This window comes from Protopterus annectens, chromosome 5.part0 (genome assembly GCF_019279795.1).
Source record: "Protopterus annectens isolate FY-2018-M chromosome 5.part0, PAN1.0, whole genome shotgun sequence".
NCBI lineage: Eukaryota > Metazoa > Chordata > Ceratodontiformes > Protopteridae > Protopterus > Protopterus annectens.
In genome coordinates, this window is record NC_056735.1 from 1,877,207,776 (window position 1) to 1,877,230,369 (window position 22,594).

The 22,594-nt window shown below is 37.8% G+C and overlaps 1 protein-coding gene across 1 annotated transcript in view; it reads left to right on the forward strand.

The window, feature by feature from the left end:
* Window positions 1-22,594, forward strand: part of DGKH (diacylglycerol kinase eta) — a 1,992,493-nt gene that overhangs the window by 1,338,605 nt on the left and 631,294 nt on the right. The window contains exons 9-11 of the mRNA XM_044071702.1: window positions 1,792-1,954; window positions 5,190-5,298; window positions 12,516-12,655. Coding sequence (XP_043927637.1) covers window positions 1,792-1,954; window positions 5,190-5,298; window positions 12,516-12,655 — 412 coding nt within the window. The remainder of the gene's footprint in view (window positions 1-1,791; window positions 1,955-5,189; window positions 5,299-12,515; window positions 12,656-22,594) is intronic.

Consider the following 22,594-nt stretch of genomic DNA (forward strand, 5'->3'; position numbering starts at 1 on the left):
AAGCTGGTGGGAGGAGACTTTAGTATTTGAAACATTCTGTTTAAATTTGGCGCTGTAATGGCGCTTCTGTGTTTGTCTGAAGAAGCGGCTTCTCTCAGCCGTGAAAGCGCTTACTATTAAATACTATTTTTACTTGAACCGAATGGTGTCATCGATTTTCTGTGGATTTATCGTCATCTTGAAGAAGTGTGTGCCTTATCGCATTGAATGCTAGGTTCTCTCAGTTTGATTGCTGTTATCTGGGCTCATCTGTTGTGAGACAGTAAGTGGTTGCATTACACTTGCATCTACGGACGCCAACCTTGGCTGTGTATACGAACTGGGAAAGGTAGTTTATGCACATCGTGCACTGTCCTCAGCTCTCGTTTTGGGTTTGTGTTTCTAATGTATTGCTTCATTTTTATCACATGAATGATTTGATTTTATGTAAATTAATGTTTTATGACATGTTTGCGAGAATTCTGTTTGTATACACGGGTTGTTCTTCTGGGGTAAGGGTTTGAATTGTTGATTCTGCTCAGTTGATTGAGTACAATGTTTTTTGCTTGTGTTAAGCTTTTTCATAATATTATCTGTACCTTGATAAGCAATCAATTGTTTAAGCATTTAAGTATTTTATTAATTAATTAGCATGGAATGGAGGGGGAGGATCTTAACAGCTTTTAAAGATTTAGAACCAGTTATTGAGTTTATTCTGATGAAGTCCCATTGTACTGGGATGAAAGAGCTCAATGTTATTGCATTGTTTGGTTGATTTTTATTTTGCTGGATCTAATAAAGTTTTGGGGTAGGTGTGCTCCTGGCTGACACTTTTTTTTTAATTTTTGGGTTGCATTGTGAACATAGAGATCACTTGGGTACTGTGGGCAGTGGCATATCTAGGTTGGGGCAAAAGGTTGGGGCAAAACCATCTAGGGTGCAAAGTGTTAGGGGATGTGATCAGGGGACATCTATCATCTTGATCACTCTTTAGTGCAGTGCCGTCTTTTAAAAGCCATTATTGCATTTGCAGTCAAATCTGAGCACTGTAGTACTCCGTGTGTGGTCTAAACTGTAGCATCTGCTTGCTACATTGTAGCAAGCACTTTGCTGTATTTTAAAAGTGAAAGTGAATATTTTTTTTAACTAAAATCTGAGCTCGGTAGTGCTATGTGCTATTAAAGATTTTGTTTGTTAACCAAACTGTGATGAAGGGGGGGGAGGGCACATAAATGGTACCTGAATGGCTGTGGCAGGAGGAAGAAGAGACATGTCATGTATCTGATCACCTGGTTGATGTGCCAGTAGAAGTAATGTACTTTTTTTTGTTTTTGCTTTTTAGTTACACAGCCGGGGGGGAGTAGTTTGTGGGACTTGCACAGGGTGCAAGTTAAGCAAGCTATGCTTCTGCTGTGAGGTACATTCTGAAGAAATGTTAAAAATGTCTTTTTTTTCTGTATTAATTTCATGTAATGAATTATTAAAAAGTCAGCATATATAAACCTCCACATCTGAAACATAATGCAGAAACTGTTTTCACATTGTTTAAATACTTTGTTTTGTTCCTACTTTTATAGACTTCTATTTTTTATGTACAGTTGAGCACCTAACTCCATTATATCTTCTAGGTGCCATGTAGTATTAAGCTCAGCATGCAATGTACACATGTAACAAAATGGCAACATCATTTGGGTGGTTGTTACTGAGGCACAAAACATCTCCATTTACTAGAAATGCCACATTTTATGCTCTTTTTCTGATTTTAGGGATGGATACATTTTATTTATCATTACATTTTGTACTTTTGTACAGGATTCTGGAAAGCTACATGTCCGCCATCCTGTGCCAGCCCACTGTTAGTCTTTGTCAATTCTAAGAGCGGAGACAATCAGGGAGTGAAGTTCCTCCGTCGCTTTAAACAGTTATTAAATCCAGCTCAGGTTTTTGATTTAATGAACGGAGGACCTCATCTTGGGTAAGACAGAAGTATATCTAATTTTCCTTTACTAATATATGTGAGGAAGCATATCCAGTCTCTTTGTTGTGTATTTTTGATTGCACAAATTAGTCTTACTATATTTGTGATCACTGCTCAAATAGTCATGCCTCCTCTGTGTGTGTGTTTGCTGTGCCATGTCACTGCTGCTTCTTGTGAGGAATTATTGCATGCAGCTCTAATTTCTGGGTTCCTTATGTATTGGAGCATAGGCATCGTACTGCAGACACCATCTTATTGCAAACCATATCCAAGGCTTGGCTAGTAAACTTGATTTGTAGAACACTGCTTGCCATTGGTAGAGTCATCTCAATATTTCTGCTGCTGAATAGAACAAATGCTTTCTGGTCTTTGGGTAGTGTATACACAGTGTAATGCAGTTATTCAGAGGAATAACTAGGCCATTTGGAGCCCAGGGCAAGACCCTCATTCAGGCAACTTTTCACAAAAACATAAGAGACAAAGAGGCTCTAAAGCAAGTCCAAACAGGAAGTTTTATTGAAGGTTTAATGCAGTTATATGATGTATAACAAAACACAACACCATTTTAGCAATTTAAAGAAACCACACAGCTCCTCCTTAACATATTAAAAATAAAGTATGACCGAATAACACCATAGTGTTGATGCACAACATTTTAAAACACTATTGAGCATGATTAGGTCCGGGGTATTGTGAACACCAGAGGTAGTTTACTTAGGTAAGTACTTGAATGATGATTTACTGAGAGAGTGCACTGCCAATATAAAATTCCCACAACAATGTATTGCTTTTGTAAAATATTAAGGCAGCTCTGTCAAGGGAAATCATGGCTAAAGCGACTTATTCAGTGCAGTCTTCATCCTGATATCTGGTTGCCTGCCCTTTTATCACTTCTAAGTATGAAACTGCTTAAGCATCCAGAACTAAATGGCAGGAAACAAATGACTTTGCTGTATCAACATTAAATTCAGGTTCAAGAGTTCACATTTTCAGCCAGTAAAAGTATGCAGAATATTTTAACACACAAACAGAACCATCTGTGAAGTTAGGATCTGGACTAGACCAGGCACTTAGATGCAATTTCTCTGATGTACATTATTAATGAGAAGTTGAGCAATGAATGGCATCAGCGTGCCATACATAGTATAGAATTCCATGAAATTCCTTCCTTCCATGTCAAGAAAATTTGTGCTGTTCTTATTCTGAATTCACTGTCTTCCCTTCCTGTCTATATAAGTACTTTTCAACAAGTCATCAAAGGAAAAACTCTAAGGTACAAATTGAATCTGAGAATTAACAAGTGGAAATGGAAAGTAATTTATGTACATTAAAACCAAGCGAAATACAATGATCTTGCAACCAAAGCATTTTCAGAAAATCCTTAAAGAAATAGCATGCATTCTTTCATTCAACTAATAATAGTTATTGCCTTGAAATAAGAATTCATCTCTTCTTCCCTCATAAAACTGTGTTAACATTGATTGAAAGTCCTTTAACTAATATATAAAAACAGCTTTAGCGAATTAAGAACTTGTATCCTCTCATTAAACAGCATAGCATTCATAGAAAGTCCAATCAGTAGAAATAATCAACTAATAATAGATAAAAAAAAAACCTTCATGACTTAAGAACTGATATCTTTCCACCCCATAAAACAGCCAACAAAGTCCCCATTTGCCGTATATAGCAATAGCAAATACACAGCAGCCAGTATAAGCCACAATGGAGGGAGGATACCCAACAAAAGTATGCCACTGTGCCATGCATTTATGACAGATCAGACACTTCTTACTGGAATCAGAGAAAAAGCCTGAAATAATCAGACAGGGCACTTATTTCAGTATGTTTAACTCAGTTCCCTGACAAAATAAGAGAATATGAATTAATATATATTTTTAAAGTAAAGAAAAAGTTTATATTATAATTCTTAATTTCTTTCTAATAATTTTCATTATATAGTAAGTGCAATTCTTCACCAGGTAATTGTGTAAAAAAGCCATTAAACCAAACTACTACATTAATTTGCATTACATTTTAATTTGACACATCCACTATTTCAGTCAGGCCACCATACATCTCAACTGGCCAGATTTCTGGAGAATTTCCATATTTTTGCCTCATATTTCATCTGTTTCTCGTAACATTTGTAGTCTTCTAGCAAATCATTGATGACGGAAATCACTAAATAATGACAGAAATGTTCCTGTCCTTCAGAAAATGCATGCTAACACCAAACCTGTTAATTCTAGCAGGGTGCAGCTTTCTAACTTTATAAAACCAATATTCAAAACCTGTTCTAAGTTTTTTGGCCTTTGTCTCATTCCAATGATCATTATTGTCAGGTCACTAAGTAATGACATGGATTTGAGTTTCAGACTTCACATCCATCAGAAAATGTAAACTAAACACAAATGTTTTACTCTAGTAACCTTCTATGTTTATGAAAGCAATATTTCTTAACATCTGTCCCAGTGTTTTAGCCTTTGTCCCACCACCATTATTGTAAAGACATTCAGTCACTAATAATGACATATTTTCACTTTTAGTTTCAGACTTCAGTCGCATCCTTCAGAAAATACAAGCCAACAGAAATCTTGTCTAAGTTTATAAAAGCAATATTTAAAATTTGTCCTTTATTTTTTGGCCTTTGTCCCACTCACCCCCACTACTATTATTGTGAAGACAGACAGTCACTAAATAATGATGACATACATTTCAGTTTCAGAGACTTCAATCACAAGATATTTCAGAAAATGCATGCCACAATGTAATCCTACTAGTTTATCATACCTGTGTCTGTTCTGAAAATATATCTTATAATATAATTCACTGTTCTTGATGTTCAGTAGGTGGGCTTCATCTCACATTTCTGACCCTGTTGAAGAACTTCATAAGAATGGTATGAGTGACAGACTTCCTCTCTCATACCATCTTAATCAATCGGTACATATTCATGGAAAGAACATTTGGACACTTACACAGCAATCCTTTTTCATGGATAATTGATCAGTCTGTCTTGTCAAAAGAACTTTGAAAGAAATATTGTCTAGCCAGATAAATTAACTAAAAATTTGTTTTCACACCGATTATTTTTCAGATCTTCACTGAATTTATCATCAGGATAGTATACATCGTGTTAGTTGTACTTTAGGGGTCAGACAAACATGTTTAAAACTATTATTTAATTTTATATAATTTGAAATATAAAAGTAAACAAGAGTCATTTCTTTAGGTTGCGTTTATTTCAAAAGTTTGATAACTTCAGGATCCTAGTGTGTGGAGGGGATGGAAGCGTTGGTTGGGTGCTGTCTGAAATCGATAAACTCAACCTACACAAACAGGCAAGTATGTTTATTCTATTTAATTGTAACAGACTTTGTTTCTGTTTAAAAAAATTGTCAGTATAGCTATAATTTAGCCTATATATTTGTGTACCCTTAATAGCTTTCTGGCTGTGTAATGTTGTTTATTTGTTATAAATCTAGAAATGCTATTTTTATAACAATAGTCTATAGTACTGTAACTACAGAAAGGTAAAAGGGGTGTGTTTTTGCTGGTTGTGATATTTTTTGAACAGTCTTAAAAATGTAATTTCCTAACATTTTGTACATATTCAGTTATTTGAAAGCAATTTTTGTGTCTTTCGGCTTTTCCCGGTTAGGGGTCGCCACAGCTGTTTTAAAAATGTTTCAAATGATCTCTGAATTAAAAAGTATCCTTGGTAGAAAAGATTCACTTGTTAATGAAATAATATTGAGGAAATTTTCTCTATCAAAATTACTGTCAAAAACTGTATTTTAATTTGTCATATTTGAAAACACAAGTAGGCAGATTATTCTGTTTAAAGTCATTTAGGACCTGCTATTTTCAAAGGCTACACAGCATGACATTTCAACACCTGATAATTAATCTGTCCATATTAGTCATGTCTAACCTTTTTGCCTGTCTTCTTTATACCTTATTTCTTAGCAATGCTCACAGCTGTGAGAACTGGGAGCAGAATATAGAAAATTTAGACAGGGTCACTAGAATCTGCACAGTCCAAAATGCTGCAGTGATGAATAGTCCATCTGCTCACCTCTTCAGTATGCTATAAGTTCATAGGTCATTACTAGACTAATGACCACTAGAGATCTTACAAGTCTAGCTGCTCAACTCAAATGCTTTTGGATCCTGAGTATCATGGATATCTATATGGGGGGTGGACATGTTAGCTGGAAGGTAAGTAAGGAATTTGTTGGGAGGTATTAGTTAGGATAATACTTTTCTTATTGGCAGCCTCTGAAAATAAGGGCCATATGGGGGCAGGACCAGGGGTAAATTTTTGATTTTCCATCTGATCATTTCATTTTAATAGTATCAGGGATGAAATCTGTTTTATATGGATGAGGAACATATTCCATAGGCACATATCTGTCTCTCCATCACATTCTGTTTCAGTCACAGGTGAAGTTCCTATCTTTGGATCTAGTGTTTCTGGTGCTGTTTGTTTTACTCGTTTTCAAAAGATCATAAGGGCTGGGTCTGAAGAAGCCTGTCAGGCAAAGCTCCCTTATCAGTAGCCTGTAGGAGACTGAATACACAAACAGAGCCTTTAGGTGATTCACGTAGGACAGGGTATTTATACATTGAATCATCCTGGTGAGAAACCTTTGTGGGTATTCCAACTGTTGCAAGTGTCTGGTTAGGTACATGCCAAAGGGGGCATTGTACCCATTGATAGGTCTGATAAGGAATGAGTAGAGTGATGCTATAACTTCCTTGGCCCTGAATGCCATACCATTATCTATAATGTGGGTGATATAGAATGATCGACTCTTAGGCGTGTTATCAATGGCCTAAGTAACTTGGGTTGACAGTTTCCCAAAGGGCATTTTAATGCATTTTAAAGCATTTTTTGGTATTGAGTTTTAGACCATGGCTTGGCATCGGTTGTTTGTCTGTTAAGCCATCTTGCAAGACTTTGGTGTCTTGGGCAGAATATATAATAGTTCCCAATTTACAGTCATCTACAAACTTGGTGAGCCAGAGGCCTTGTACATTAGCCTTGTACTTCTGAGAAGTAGATGACAAACAGGAGCCGGTCCAGTATAGAGACCTGGGCTACTCTGCTGGTGACCATTATCTTGGTGAAGGTGATCTCGCCAATCCTGAATTCTTGGGTCCTGTCTGTGTGCCAGACAGCAATCTAGTGAGCTATGTAGGGGGTTATGCCTGGTTTAGAAAACTTGTCAACAATGCCTCAGTGGTTTATTATATTGGATGCTCGGCTAGGCCAAGATATGCCATATGCAATGATTTATACTTATCCATTGCCTTGGTGACCCTCTCAAGGTAGTTCGACCTGATTAAGTAGGCACGGACTTTCCTTAATATTGCCAAATTGGGATGGGTCCAATGTCTTTCGTTTTCTAATGCCCTTGTTTATTATTCCCATTACAATTTGTTCCATGGCTTTGCATATTAGGCTTGTTAGACTTATGAGTCTTTAATTCCTTGAGTCATTTGATGGTTCACTGTTGTGTAGGAGTATGACTGTTGTGGTTTTCCATTCATTTGGAATGGTGGCTGTAGCTGGAGTACCTCAAGTGGTCCTTATAGGTTTTATTTTAAGCTGTTCAGGAGGCAATGCTGTTGAACCCCTTAGAGGTGTGTTCTTAGCTTTAGTGAGTGCTGCCAGCACTTGTTCCCTGCTAATTGTTTGGGGAAGTATGTTGGACGGGATTTCACTTGAAGGAGCTGGGGGTGGGAGGTGAAGTCTGAGCTGAATTTATCAGCCAGTAGATTTGCTATGTCTCCCTGATCAGTGAAGGTGGTACTATTCACCACCAGTTCAGCACACTGCTGTGTGTTACCATTAAGGTTCTGGACATAGCTGAAGAGGGCCTTTGAAATTGTCCTTAGCCTGCAAGGCTATCCTGTCCTTGTAATTGGCATTTTTGGACTCAATTAGACCTCTTAGTTTCTTTTTTAGTTGCATAATAGAGCACTTGTCTTTAAGGGAATTGCTGTTCCTGATTCTGAGTCTGAGTTTTTTCTTTTATTATATACCCTATTTAGGTGAGGATTCCACCAGTAGGGTTTGTTTTGGGTTTACTTCTGGTAAGCATGGCAGGCTCCTTGAAACCATTCACATGTTTGTGTATGGACTATGTGAATAATTCTGCATAGTAGTTGTTGTCTCAGATCATTAGAAGCAAGTAACACCTGAGTGTTTGGTGGTGAACAATGACCTCTTCTTGCTCCTCTCTGTGATCTGACAATGGCTAACTGTGTAACAATAAGAATGTTACTGCTGTCGGGCATGCATGCCTTTAAAAGTTTCAGCCTGCAGTTGCCTATGGAAAGATGCAGAAGTCTGTGCCAGTCACTGACTTCACATGCTCATACCATAATGTGACACACCTTTCCAGACTGGCTTATGAATGGCTGACTGTTTATATACTCACTAAGTGACAATAAGTCATGTTGTGCACTGTCTAGTGAATACCAGAGGCACTGTCCATCAATAGATGTTATACCTCAACATCACCCATTTCTGCACAGATTGAATCAGTTCTAGCGTGGTGGCACAGTGGTGGTGGCTATCGGCTACTGTGTCCAGTGTTTGAGCCTGGTCTTCAGTTGCTGCCTATATGTTGTTCATACTTACTTCACTTGGGTTTTACTGGCTAAACTAAATATACATAGTTTTGCACTGTGGTGCTTTTTTCTCCAAAAGCATCCAAAATCCACAATCATCTTGGTATGTCACATTTTTAGCTAATATTTACAAAACCTAATTTATTTTCTCAAAATCCCTGCTTAATTTTTTCCTTGTTATCATTTATAATTTTGGGTGTATAACACTGATACCTTTTTACCATTTCAAGAATGAGTGGAGGTAGAGACAACTCTTAATTTGTATGGCATACAACATAGGCTGGAAGTCCAATTCATAGGTTCATAGGTTCATACTAGGCTATCTGCCCTAGGGCATTTATAAGCCTAGCCAGAGTGTGTTTGGCTTTCGCCACCCATTTTAAATGAATTTTGCTATGCCCTTTTTCGAGGTTAGTATACTGTGCCTCTGTCTAACAGTGACACAGAAGTGATACCTGGGTAAACCTACTATCTCCCATCCACTCATCAAGATTCCTCTTGAAGAGAGTCAAGTGAGGGACTCTGCCTAACCTGGACTGGGATTTTATTCCAGAGTGAAGGGAGCCTCTGGGTTATGAATCTGTCCCTCCAGCATGTCCTATTTATTTCAGTGCTGAGGTTCAAGTCTCTCAAGCGCGTAGCTCAATGGGATTTGGATTTTCTGAGGTGCAGCATGTCCATTAATTCCGGGTTGGACATGGCTTTATACGTCAGGCACAGATCGCCTCTGAGCAGGTGGTATGCCACTGAGTAGAGCTGGAGTTTCTTTAACTGGGCAGCATATGGCATCTGTTTGAGCCCTTTGATCCTCTTGGTGAGGTACTTTTGGGGTCTTTCCAGTTGCTGCAGGTGTTTGGTAAGGTACATCTCAAAAGGGGCATTGTACTCAATTATGGGCCTGATGAGGGATGAGTAAAGAGGCACGATGACCTCCCCTGATCTAGATGTGAATCCCTTCATGATTAGGTAGGCTGTATAAAATGTTTTTCTAATCACTTTGGCCACGTGGTTGTCAAATGAGAAATTGCTATCAACTTGGGTCCCCAGGTCCCTAATTACTTCTTCTGTACTTAATGGATTACCACCTATGTGGTAATTTGTGGGCACTTTGTTTTTGCCAAAGGGGATGACTACACACTTTTTGGCGTTTAACTTGAGGCCATGGCTCTGGCACCATTTGTCTGTTTCTATGAGACCCTTTTGTAGGCTGCTTGTGCTGGCTGGAGAGTCAATTATGGTGCCCAGTTTGCTGTCATCTGCGAACTTGGTCAGCCACAGTCCTTCTGTATTAGCCTGTACCTCCGAGAAATATATACCGAACAAGAGAGGTCCCAGGACTAAGCCTTGTGGGATGCCACTTGTAACTGGTTTGGAGTCTGACATGGCTCCAGCAATTCTAACCATGTGGGTTCTGTCCTTGAGCCAGTTTGCAACCCATCTAGTGACATAGGGGTTTATATTTAAGCTGGTGAGCTTATCTATAATGCCCGAGTGGGGTATTGTATCAAAGGCTTTTGCAAGGTCCAGGTAGGCTGTGTGGACCACCTTCCCCTCGGCAATGGCCTTGGTGACTGTTTCAAAGAAATCAACCAGGTTTAAGAGGCAGGATCCGCCTTTAACAAAGCCAAACTGGGTAGGATCCAGTGTCTGTAGGTCCCCAGTATCTTTATTTATGAGGTCCCTGATGATCCTTTCCATAGCTTTGCAGACCAAGCTAGTCAGGCTTATGGAGCAATAGTTTCCAGGATCCGTTGAGGCACCACCTTTGTGGAGAGGGACCACTGTTGCTGTATGCCACTCTTTGGGTACATATCCTGTAGTAAGGCTGAGATTGAACAGTAGTTTTATGTTTGGGTTTAGTTCTTCTTGGAGTTCATGTAGGATGCAGCCCGGGGCACCGTCTGGTCCCATTGATGCTGTGTTTTTTGCTTTGGAGAGGGCGGCTCTTACCTGAGCATCTGAGATGTCAGGGGGGCAGCACTCTGCTGGGATAGATATTTGCCCTTTTGGTGGGGAAGGGGGGGAGAAGTTTGCGCTGAACCTGTCAGCTAGGATGGTGGCAATGTCTGTGTGTTCGGTGTATTTTTTGTCATTTTTTTGTCATTTTGGACTAATTCTGAGCATATCTGGGAATTCCCACCCAGGTTCCTAACATAACTAAAGAAAGCCTTGTGATTATCCTTAGTGTCCTGTGCAATTTTTCTCTTGAAGCTGGCCTTAGACAATTTTATGAGTGCCCATAGTTTTTTGCTAATACTGATCAGAGATGCCTTCCCTTTTTGGGATTTTGCTCTATCATGTATTAGCTTCCTCCTTCTATTGTATAGTTTGTTTATGGCTGGGGTCCACCAGACAGGACGCCTAACTTTGGAGGATTGGGTCTTGGTTTTATTTGGGATTGCATGATCCATGCATTCCTGAAGGTGTTCATAGAATGCGTTTATAAATGATTCTGCGGTCTGGGCCGTATTTTCCACAGGCCCGGGGGCTTTGAAGGATTCCACCTCGGTTTTGAGGAGTGTGAAATTTGCTTTAAAGAAGTTTTTCACTGTGGTTTTCTGGGCAGGGGCTGGGGTCGGGATGTAAATATCTAGTGAGATTAGTTTATGGTCTGATTTTACCAGTGAGGGATACACTTCTGGTCTGGAGCATAGAGTCCCCATGTTGGTGATGATCAGGTCCAGTATGTTTTCCCCTCTTGTGGGAGTGGCAACAAGTTGTTCCATAGCATTTGAGTTTATAAATTCTAGGAACCTTCGGGCTAGGGTGTTGGAACTAGAGTAATGCTCCCAGTCTATGTTAGGGTAGTTGAAGTTGCCCAATATAATGGTGTTTGGAGAGACCTTCATATTTTCCAGTGTTCTCAGGATGGCCGAGTGGGGTTCCTGGGTTTGGGAGGTCTGTAGCAGGCTATAAACTGGAAGGCAGTTTTACCCACTGTTAGTTGCACATGGATAGTCTCTGATGCTTCGTGCTGTGCCACCAACCTGGAGGTGTGGGTATCTTTGATGAATATTGATACTCCCCCTCCTTTTGTGGTTCGATCCAAGTTTTGGGGCCGAAAAACATGGTATGAGGTATAACCTGGTAGTACTGGGGTGCTGTCGGGAGCCTTGAACCAGGTTTCTGTTACTGCACAGATATCAGTGTTCTTCATGCTAAGGAGAGTTTCGAGTGCGTGCATCTTGAGGTTTAGACTTCTGGCGTTGAGTAGCATTACTCTTAGTTTCTTATCCCTTGTGATACCTATGGAGGTCGGTTTGTCTTTTGAGCCTTGCCTAAAAAAATCACTATGGTGGTGAATAACAAATTGAAAAGACTGCTGAGTATTCAGGATAGCTGCCTTTATTGTAAGTGCTGGAAGAAGGTACTTCTCATGGACAGAATACTGTAAATTAAACTGGCAGAGTAAAGAAAGACTGTTATTAATCAAGGAAATGACATTTTTGAATGCCAAGTAGTTATTACTCACTTGCCTAATAAAATTACTTTTGACCGTCTTATTTACAATGTTTGTGTGTGAGATATCCTTTGGGCAGGTCAGTTCTTATATGAAGGCCATCATTTGTGATTTCATCAGGCAATCAAATGTGCATAAATTGTCCATAGCGATGTTAATAGAAAGGTAACTGAACTGATACTTGACACTAAGAAAATATAGTGTATTGCATTTGAATCACTGGATAGACTGCTTCAAGACCAGCATACTAATATCTGATTTTTTTTTTTACCATGGAAATGTGATGATCAGTAAGCAGAGTTGTTAGGCCAGATTTGCTAATTAGTATTTGATTAAACCATAATAAACAAAATTTGAGATGCAAATCACATAATACATTTATTGTCTGCTGCTCTGTTTTTCTGTGTTCGTGTATTTCATTTGCATTAACAAACTTTGTTTTGTTGTGTGTTTCAGTGCCAGCTGGGAGTGTTGCCTCTTGGTACTGGAAATGACCTTGCCCGAGTTCTCGGATGGGGAGGGTCATGTGATGATGACACGCTGCTTCCGCAAATCCTGGAAAAGCTAGAACGGGCCAGCACAAAAATGCTTGACAGGTAATTCCACAAAGCAGTATATGCTTTATTTAAAAACCTTGTTCTGTTTATTTATGATATTTTAGCATAGTAAATGTTTTCACATCACAATTTTTACAACCTTATATAGGGACATAACAAACAAATGTATAGTTTGCATCACTGAACCTCTACTCTGACATTGGTTGAGAGAGTTGTTCTTGCTTCATTCTCAGACATGTATCGTCATTCAGGCTTTGTCCTTTGTAGCATGACAGCTGTTGGGCTAGTCATTAATAAAGAAAAGACTGCATAGCTGGACTTACTGGACAAAAACACTTGTATTCTGCTGAAATAAGACTAGTGGTGGTGATCTGACCTATAGGTCACATCACCTAACAGTTATCTTATCAACTGTCATCTTGTTATCAAGTGCCACAGTGTTTGTCTTAGTTTATATTGCCAAGGCAACTCTTGCATGAACAAGTACATAATCTTGACTTACTTAATGTGCATTTCAGCAAAATAAGATCCTGTTTAGTGTACTCATTTATACAGCTGTCGTATAGAACAGTGCTGAGACATTAGAGTCTAAATGAATTGTTTGCTTGTTTACTTACAAGCCACATCTGCTTATACATAGACTATATAACAAAAAGTCACTTCAAGATTAGTGTTTCATGAAATGCAGAGACAGTAAGGATGACCTTTCTTGTCAGTCTGTATTAATTTCCTAAGTTAGCATGACTCATATGCATGTGTGACCTTGCTGAAACGAACTACAGCTGGGGATGCACTTTCAAAAAACAAGAAACCACTCATGTTTCCTTGGTGTCCACTTCATGTAATAAACTAACTGCAGGGTATCATTGTGTATAAGGTTTTATGTAGGAAAGTAATTAATTTAAATCATGAAAAAACACGTATTGCGTGCCTGGCTAGGATTAGCATAACAGTCAAAATCCAGAAAATGTTAGCTAATGTTTACTTTTTTAAGTACTCTCTGAACATCTTTTGTGAAATCCACTGAAATATTCCACTGAAGTGCCTTCCCTAATAGACACCATCTAGCGTCTGTGCTGCTGCCCACAAACTCTATTTTTGGATAAGTTTCAAGTGGAAATACCTACAATGTTTCTGAGAGGTGTAGGGATTCCTGAAGACAAGGACAGAGATGGAGAACATGCAGACTTTACATAGGCATTGGCCATAGGTCAGAAACAGGCCTTGTACCTTTATGCATAGGAGTTAAAGACCTTAATCACTGTGCCATCTGTGTCTTTGTAATACCAGTTGATGTGATCTGTATAATGTTAGTAAACAAAGGTTGATATTGAAATTCATATAGTTTCACATGTGCATTACATTGCATTTACAATTATTTTTAATGAGTGATTTGAGTATTAATAAAGATGGACATTATTAGATATGAGAAGGGGTGACTCTTCCATAACTTGGAAATATAATAGCCAAATATGACATTATTAGAGTGGTTATTAAAGTATATTAAATGAAATGTAATATTATTAGATGAGCAAAATATTCTAAACAAAATAGCAGATTTTCCTATTAATGACTGAAAGAATGGATGTAATGTTTACAGATTATTTTTAATTCATGGAAAATCGAGTCAGCATTATTCTTTCAAAGATTGTGGGCCAACTTATTGTTTGTAGAACTTGATAAATTCTACAGCACTTCATAAAACATGCTTTGATATTGTTTGATAGTTTAGTTAATGTTTCTGAAGATAACTTTTTGAATCTGTATAAAAATGATATGACGGAAGAGTGGCCTTGTCAAGACCAAAGAGTAGCCTGATCAAGGTAATTGTTGTGTCAAGGTTTAATCTGGCATTGGAGGCGAGGTAGGGTGTTGCATAATTAAAAGCACATGGCTTTTCAGTCAGTTTAAGTATATTGTTTGTAACATGGATATCAAGTTTTAAATCTTGATTAAGGTAGACTCTAAGATGATCAATAGAGGTTAGTGCTTGAATTTGTATTTAATCACTAGATTATAATTTTAGTAAATGTATTCTGCCAAGTAAATGTAACTGCAATATAAACAGCATACAATTTGTTTTGTCTGGCTTAAGAAGCAAGTCTGAAGACTTTAACCAGTGTCTTAAGCAAGTCAAGGCAGTTAAGTCATTGTTATGTAAGGGTTGTAGCAGAAGCAGAGAAGCTCAAGGGTTGAGTCATCTGGGACTACCAAGATGGCTGCACACTGATCAACAGCATAACTTCAGCTCTCCCAGTGTGAAAACATAAACTCAGAAGAGAAAGACGGTGGATTTATATTTCTGGGTAAATTTCAGTAACTGGTTAGTAAGTGCACTGCCTGGATGCCAGGAAGAAAGAAATACATAAAACCTGAACGAAAATCAGATACAAAAGGTGAGGAAAAAACACTGATTAGGAAAAATACTGCAGCTGTTCAGCAAAAAAAAAACAGTGCAAGCTCTAGACATGATACCCACAAACCTAAAGGAAAATATAAGACAGTCGTATGCAGACCTGATTAAAATAAATGAAACCCTGATGGAGTATATAAACTCAAATAAAAGGCTGGAAAAATGAAAAAGCTTTAAACATTCTGCAAATATCAGAGGTTGAAATGAAGAAAAGGCTGGCTGAATATGAGACTGCTCAAGAAGAGATGTTTCAAAAAACAAATAATAGAACTAGAGGACAGAGCTTTTTGGGAAAACCTGAGATTTTCTGCTGTTCCAGAGAAGCTGGAAGGAACAGACTATATTAATTTTATGAAAGCACAAATAAGCAACTGGACTGGTATTCCACAGCAGGAGTTGTTAATTGAAAAGGCACATAGTGTGTATGCTCCAAACCTGGTCATGAGATTGCAACCTAGACCTTTAATAGTAAACATGCAATTCTACCAACTAAAGGAGTTGATTCTGACAAAACTGTGGCAGAAAGACAAAGTACTAAAAGTGGGAGAGAGCAGAGTATTTGGGGAGAATGGCTACTCATTGTACACCAGGCAGACTAGGAGTAAATTTATTCCAGTACCAGGGAATGTCAAGAAGCAGACATGAGATTCAAACTGCTGTAGCCTATGTTCAAAATATTCTTTCCTGGAGGGACAAAATCATTGTTTTGATGCATTACATGCTAAGGAGGAAATACAAAAGTTTGCCCAGCAAAACATGGGCTGCAAAACAGGAGGATATTCAGCTACTTATTCTTCTGGTAATAAGGACCACAGAAAGACTGCACCAGTGAAACCATTTCCAATCTTCACCAGAGAAGGAAAACAACCACAAGGGTTGACTAGATAATTGTGTGTATGTTGCAAATGAAACAGAGGCAGGATTTGGGAGATGGAGATAAACAAGAATAAAACCAGTAACTTGGAAATTGACAAATGTGAGATTACAAAGCAATCATTTTATTTGTGAAAGAACAAGAAAATCTGGAAACATTGGACTTTTTTGACTTTGATAAACTTGTAGAGGACTCTAAAGTATATGCCCTACTTCATGTCATTAATGTTCGGAAAAATATTTAGGAGAGAGGAAGAGGAGGGAGAAAGTTAGCTGTAAGGAAAATATTTTTTTTTCTTAAAAGTAATATTTTTATAGTGCATGAATTTCTTTGCATGCTATAAAGTAAAGTTTCTCAGTTATTTTAAGTTTAATGGGGATACTGATACAAACAGGTGTTCCTGTTTTTTTCTCCCTACTTTTCTCTTTCTCTTTGTTCAGTTTTAAGAAATGTAGGCACTGGAATGTAAAAAAAAAACAAAAAATAAGAAAAAGAAATGTCCGGTCAAAACAACATGCCAAAAAATTATGTACTTTTTCTCATTCTTGCAAAGGGGAATGACTGGAGTAAGGCCCTTAGCTTGATTTACTAACTTGTTTTAAGAGAAAGCAAGTAAATGAAAAAGAAAGCTGAATATTATAAAGCTTTTTTATAGCAAATAAATGTATGCTTTAGTAGCAGCTTTGTATCTGGTCTTCATGTCTCCATGGAGACAATCTGATAAAGAGAAATGGCTAGGAGGCAATATTTTCTGAAAGCATTCAATTGTTTTCCTAGGTGGGAGAGCTATAAAGATAAGACAAACACAGACAGCACTTAGCAGAAGCACAGGCTGTACCATGTGTGCTAGCATGGCTAACCATTCTTTTAGGTTAACCCAAGGCTGTGAGTATGGCTGTCAATTTGGGACACGTGTTCCTATTAGGAGGATAAAACTTAAATATTTAAACATGTACATAGTTTTCACTATTTATAGGTTTTAGGAGATATTGAGGGTGGTTTGTTTTAGAGCATTTCAATAAAACAAAAAGTTTTTGTGAGGAAAGTTATAACCAAGAATTGGAAGACTGAAGCTACACCCTCTTTCAAAAAATTCACAAATATTGCAATCAAAGTATGTTCTGGAAATTATCACCATTAAATCAATATGTACTAGAATCACCTCCTACTATAATACATAGACAAATTTTAAGAAACTGCTTGATAAACAAAAATAGCTATACTCATATCAATGCATAGAAATTTTTGAGAATCTTCATTGTTAGTAGACACTCTTGTAAATAGTTGATCTTGTTTGTTCTTGTTCATATTGTTCTTTTTTATGCTCACAAATTTCTAAATACAATTATTTTCATGATCAATTTATTTAGTTAAAATCTAATAAAAATGTTTTCAAAAAAAATAAATAAAACTAAATATTTTGTAAATGTGATATAGGCTGAAATGGACATGAGAAGAAACAACTGTATGAAAGATCAACCTGCCAAACAGTGTGTGCATTTAACACAAAAGCTAGAACTAGACACTTGATAAAAAAGCTGTCACACATAAAAGGTGGGAATAATAACTTTTTAACACAATGATGCTTTCTGTAACATATTTAATTGTCAGTGGTTTCACAGATAAATACAAAATAGAAAGAGTAGTGAGCTGTATTAAAAAATGTAGAGTGCAAATGCTATGCTACAGGAGACACGCCTAGAAATAACTGAATGTGTGAATTTGATAAAGAAAGGTTTTCAGGATGTTTATTCAGTGGAATACCTGGGACAAAGGAAAAGATGACTACTTATGTTAATTGCAAGAGCAGCTCCAATAGTGATAGAAGAGGATAAAAAAGATAATGGTAGATTTGTAGTACTAAGTGGCTACTGACAAGGGAGGAGGATTACACCGGCAGTTATTTATATTCCACCTAAGACTGCTATAACTGTGCTTAAGAAAATTTTAGGAGAATAATCAGCTTTCAGCAAGGAATGTTACTTAATAGGTGGGGACTGGAATTAGATTGGCAGCAGTAAAGATGTGTCTGAGGGCCAAGAAGGGAAAATATAACAAAGGAGGGTCGATTTTTGAAGAAATTTATGAAAACATTTGGCATGGAAGATGTGAATTCAGTACTAGGAGTTCAAAGTGAATTTTATATTATTCTCCAAGATACAAAAATTGGGCTAGGCTAGACAGAATATACATTTCACAGGAATATGTGCATTTAATTGAAAGTCTTGATACGCACCCAATAACTATTTCAAATCATGTGGCAATAACTAAAATAAAAACACAGAGTAGTAAAATAAAAATGAGACACTAGCACTTTCCCACCTGTCCGCGTTGAATTCAAGGAATGGGTACTGGAAATTATTCAGGAGCTATTAGAGAAGAAAGAAATTTCTTCTGAAAATATAGCTAGGGAGTGGGATGCAATTAGAGTAGAGTTTAAAAATAGGGTGAAAATAAATGAGAGAGAGAGAGAAAGAGATGGTTAAGAAGAAACAAGACTTATTTAGAGGATCTGACAAATGTTAAAGTATTGTAGAATAGTGGAAATCTTAATATAACAAGAAGAGGAACAACTGCAGAATGCTGAACAGACAATAATGGATTACCTTGATAATATGCATGAGTTTAGAAATATTGCCGTTAAGCAACTGTTTTTGATGATAATTCTAGAAAACAAAAACCTTTAGCACAACGACTTAGGCAACAGGAAGTAATAAGGGGTTTCGCCAAGCTTAGGGTACCTGTAACAAGGAAGATGATAAGAGATCCTGTAGAGGTACTAGAATATTCCAGAAATTCTATGAAGGTCTGTATAAAGCAGAGAAGTATGGAAATCAAGAAAAGATCCAAATGGAAATGCTTATCGAAGAATTAAATATGCCGAGGTTACAGATAGATGAGGCTCAATTACTAATGGGATAGGAGGAGATGAGATAAAAATGGCAATATATAGCCAGTCTACAGGAAGGTCTCCAGGAATAGATATTATTCCTGTGGAAATTTGGAAGCTAGGAAGGGAAAAAACTGAAATATCTGTAAGGTTTTGTTTAACAGTATTTTAAGAAGTGGAATCCTGGAAGAAAGTGGTGGTGGCTGCAATACCTAAAGAGGTTAAAGAGCTATCAGATCCAACTTCATTCAGGTCATGTCAATAGTAATGTCTTTCGGCTTTTCCCTAGTAGGGGTCGCTACAGCGGAACTCCGGTCTGCTTATGATTGGCAGTAGATTTTTACAGTGCAGAGGTGCCAGCCCGACGCCCAACCTTCAAAGAAGGTACACCCATTGTCAATACTAAACCATAATTATAAAGTGTGTATGTCTGTAATAGCTAAAAGAATGGCAAAAGTGATGCCAAAATTAATAGATATGGATCAATGAGGATTTGTGGATGGCAGGCAAACATTTGACAACATTAACAGAGCACTGATGATCCAGAGAGAAGCAGAATGTAAGAAAATGCCACTGTTGTTGGAGGGTCTTGATGCAGAGAAAGCATTTGACAGACTAAGCTGGAACTTCATGAGCAGGGCAGTGGAAGCATTTGCATTCTTTGATAAAATTATAAGGATGATTTGGAGGATGTATGAGGGATCAGATGTGAAAATTAAAGTGGGTGGGTTCCTCTTTGGTAATTTCTGCTTCAGCAGTAGAATCAAGCAGGGGTGTCCTCTTTCCCCTTTTTTATTTGCATTATGTTTAAAACTATTGGCAAAGAAAATAAGGGATTCCAAAATTCAAGCATATAATTAGTATGGTAGTCAAGAAAAGGTGGCTCTATTTGCAGATGATATTATTTTATACCTGACAAAACCAGAAAAGGCCATTTCAGTGTTGTGGAACATTTTGAGGCATTTTCAAATCTTTTTGGGATACAAAACTAATGAAGGTAAAACAAAAGCAATATCTGTAAATTATGTATCCACACATGAATTGGTTCAACAATATCCGTATTTATGGGAACATGATAAAATGAAGTACTTAGGAGTATGGATAAAAATCATTCTGCTGTGGCAGCTAAGGCTATGTGAGAAGAGACTGAACAAAAGATAATACAAAGACTGAGGAATTGGAAGCACTGTTATATGGATATGGATAGTAATATACAAGCAGCTAAAATGTTTTTAGTCCCATTAGTCTTATACGCAGGTCAGGCATATTTTTATCAGAGGAGAAGTTGTGAATAGAAATTAATAAAGAGGTGAAAGATTTTATCTGGGAGGGGAAGTCAAGTGGGATAAGATGATTCTTCCAATAAAACAAGCCAGATTATGATTACCTGATTTGAAGGGGTATTTCGGAGCTACACAGTTAAGGCTCCTATACATAGCACAATCAGAAATCTGTAATTCAAAGTGGAAAGGGATGATTATAAAACAGGAGGGAAGCTCAAGAAACAAGTAGAGACTGGGATTTTGGATGCATGTTTTTAAGGAAAATAACAATAATAATGGAGAATATTATATTCATAAAGTAGCAGAAAGTATTCCGATAACTAAATTGGCACGGGAGTGGAGAAAGGCGATTCTGCCAATAGGGATGACTGCAACTGGGGATACAGACATTAGGCAAGAGGGGGGGGTTGGAGTTTTTTGGAGAGGACTGGCAGGGAAGCCAAGGTATTGGGAACAAATGGCTAGGGATAGAGGGTAATAGAGTGGGAGGACACTGGGAAGTTATTTGGACTGCGGGTTGAGGATTGCCTTTCCTGTCAAGGATTAATGTCAGAGTGTAGGTGGGGAAAGAGAGTTGGGGGTTCTGTACTGGGGGGGCAGCACTGGTGGAGATTTTGTTGGAATCTAGAGCAGAGGCTGCTGTTGAGGAGGGAAAAATTAGTGGGGCATATAGGGTGTTGCATGATAACTGTGGTGGTCAGAGGTTAGAGAGGATTGGGAGGAGAGATTGGATGGGCAGTTCATGGAGAGACAGGGGGGGATCTATGTGTCTCTCCCAAGTATGCAATGAGATCTAGAGGATCTGAGATTTTTGTTTGAAAGTATTTGTGTGGGTGTTTTTGTACCCCGGGTAGACTTCGGAATGTTTTTCCTCAGGTGGATGGTGGGTGTTGGGGAGGGTGGAGGTAGTTGGTAACATATTTTCTGCGAGTGAAGTGAGTTGGTAGACTTTGGAGATTCCCTGCGGACTGCTCTGTCAGAGATGTTTGGTGAGCAAATTGGTGTAAATCGGGAAATTATTTTTCTGAGGTGTGGTGCAGAATCAGAGCTGCCTAGGCATGGTGAGGTCTTGCTGAGTCTGGTTATGGTGGCTGCCAGAAGGGCAGTTGTTAGAGGGTGGAGGTCAAGGTCTAGACCAACTGTACTGGAGGTGGTGAATATAGTGGCAGAGACAGAACAACTGGAATTGGGATGTTTGGAAGTTAGTGGGAGCAAACTGCATAGAGGAGAATGGGAATTGTGTGAATAATATATAGAAGGGAGGAATAAGGTTTGGAGGGAGGTGGGATGTGAATGAGCTATATAATGTTTGACTGACAATAATTGGATGGATTATAAGTGGTGTATAATGCTTGCAACTAAAATTATTTCAGTATGGTCTGTGATGTATAATGCTTGCAACTAAGATTATGTCAGTATGGTTTGTTTTCATTTATATGGATGTGTGATTGCCTATGTCATAAGTGATAATTTAATAAAGATGTTTATTGTTTAAAAAACGGTTGTGTCATCTGCATTTTGTAGAGTTAGTTTATGGACAGGAGGACTGCATATTTTCTAAAACTGAATATTGTTTTAAGTCAGGAACTTGAGGCTTCCCTAGTGGTACTATGGTAGGTTTAGAGGTTGCTTGTTGCTTTCTACACTGTCAGATTAATGTAGTTGGGCAAACACTATGAAGGTGTCTATTAATAAGGAGAGAGCAATGAGTTGTGCCAAACACTTTGAACACATCTATAAATGCAGCAGTAGCTACTCTGTCTTCATAAAGCTAAGATCTCTGGTAGTAGTTAATCAGTGTAGGGCATAGTTAACCTTTTTTATACTAGCAGCATGATGGCTTGGTTCTGGGTAACAGTAAGTTACTTGTTACTAACAGGAGTTAGTAGGATTTGCTCACAACTCTCTGTTTATGTGAGAATTTGTCTACTGCAAGGGCACTGCAGCATTTTACATTTTTAGATGATTGTTAACATAAGTATTGGAGATTAGTTTAACTGAGAGTAAGTTTTTGGATGTATTCAAAGGTTAATTTTAAAAAGTGAGTCAGGACTTGAATGAATATAAGTGATTAGAGAATTATTTAGCTATTTATGTGTGCAAGCTGTTGTAAGGGGCTGGCTATTACTTGACCAACATTTTGTAATTTTTAGTCCTCTGCAGACTACATCTAGCTGTTCAATAGCTTCTTGCAGTGCATAGAATTATTTTTATTTTGAAAATTGGCTTCAGAAACCCTTTAGAATGACTGGTTGTAAAATATTCCAAAAGAGTGTACTAATGTATAAATAGAGACTGCATAAAAATAACAGTGTCTGTTTGTGACAGGAAATCCGCATGTTCAAAACAGAAAAAAATAAAATGACATTTTCCCCTTGCTAATTAAATATCTTGAAGCACCCATCCTGCAATAAAAATTGTCGGATTGCTAACCAAGTTCAAAGTTTTCAGTTTAGAGCTGAAACCAGTAATACTCCATTCAAAGTAGTTGCAATCAGAAGAACGTCTGATGTTGTTT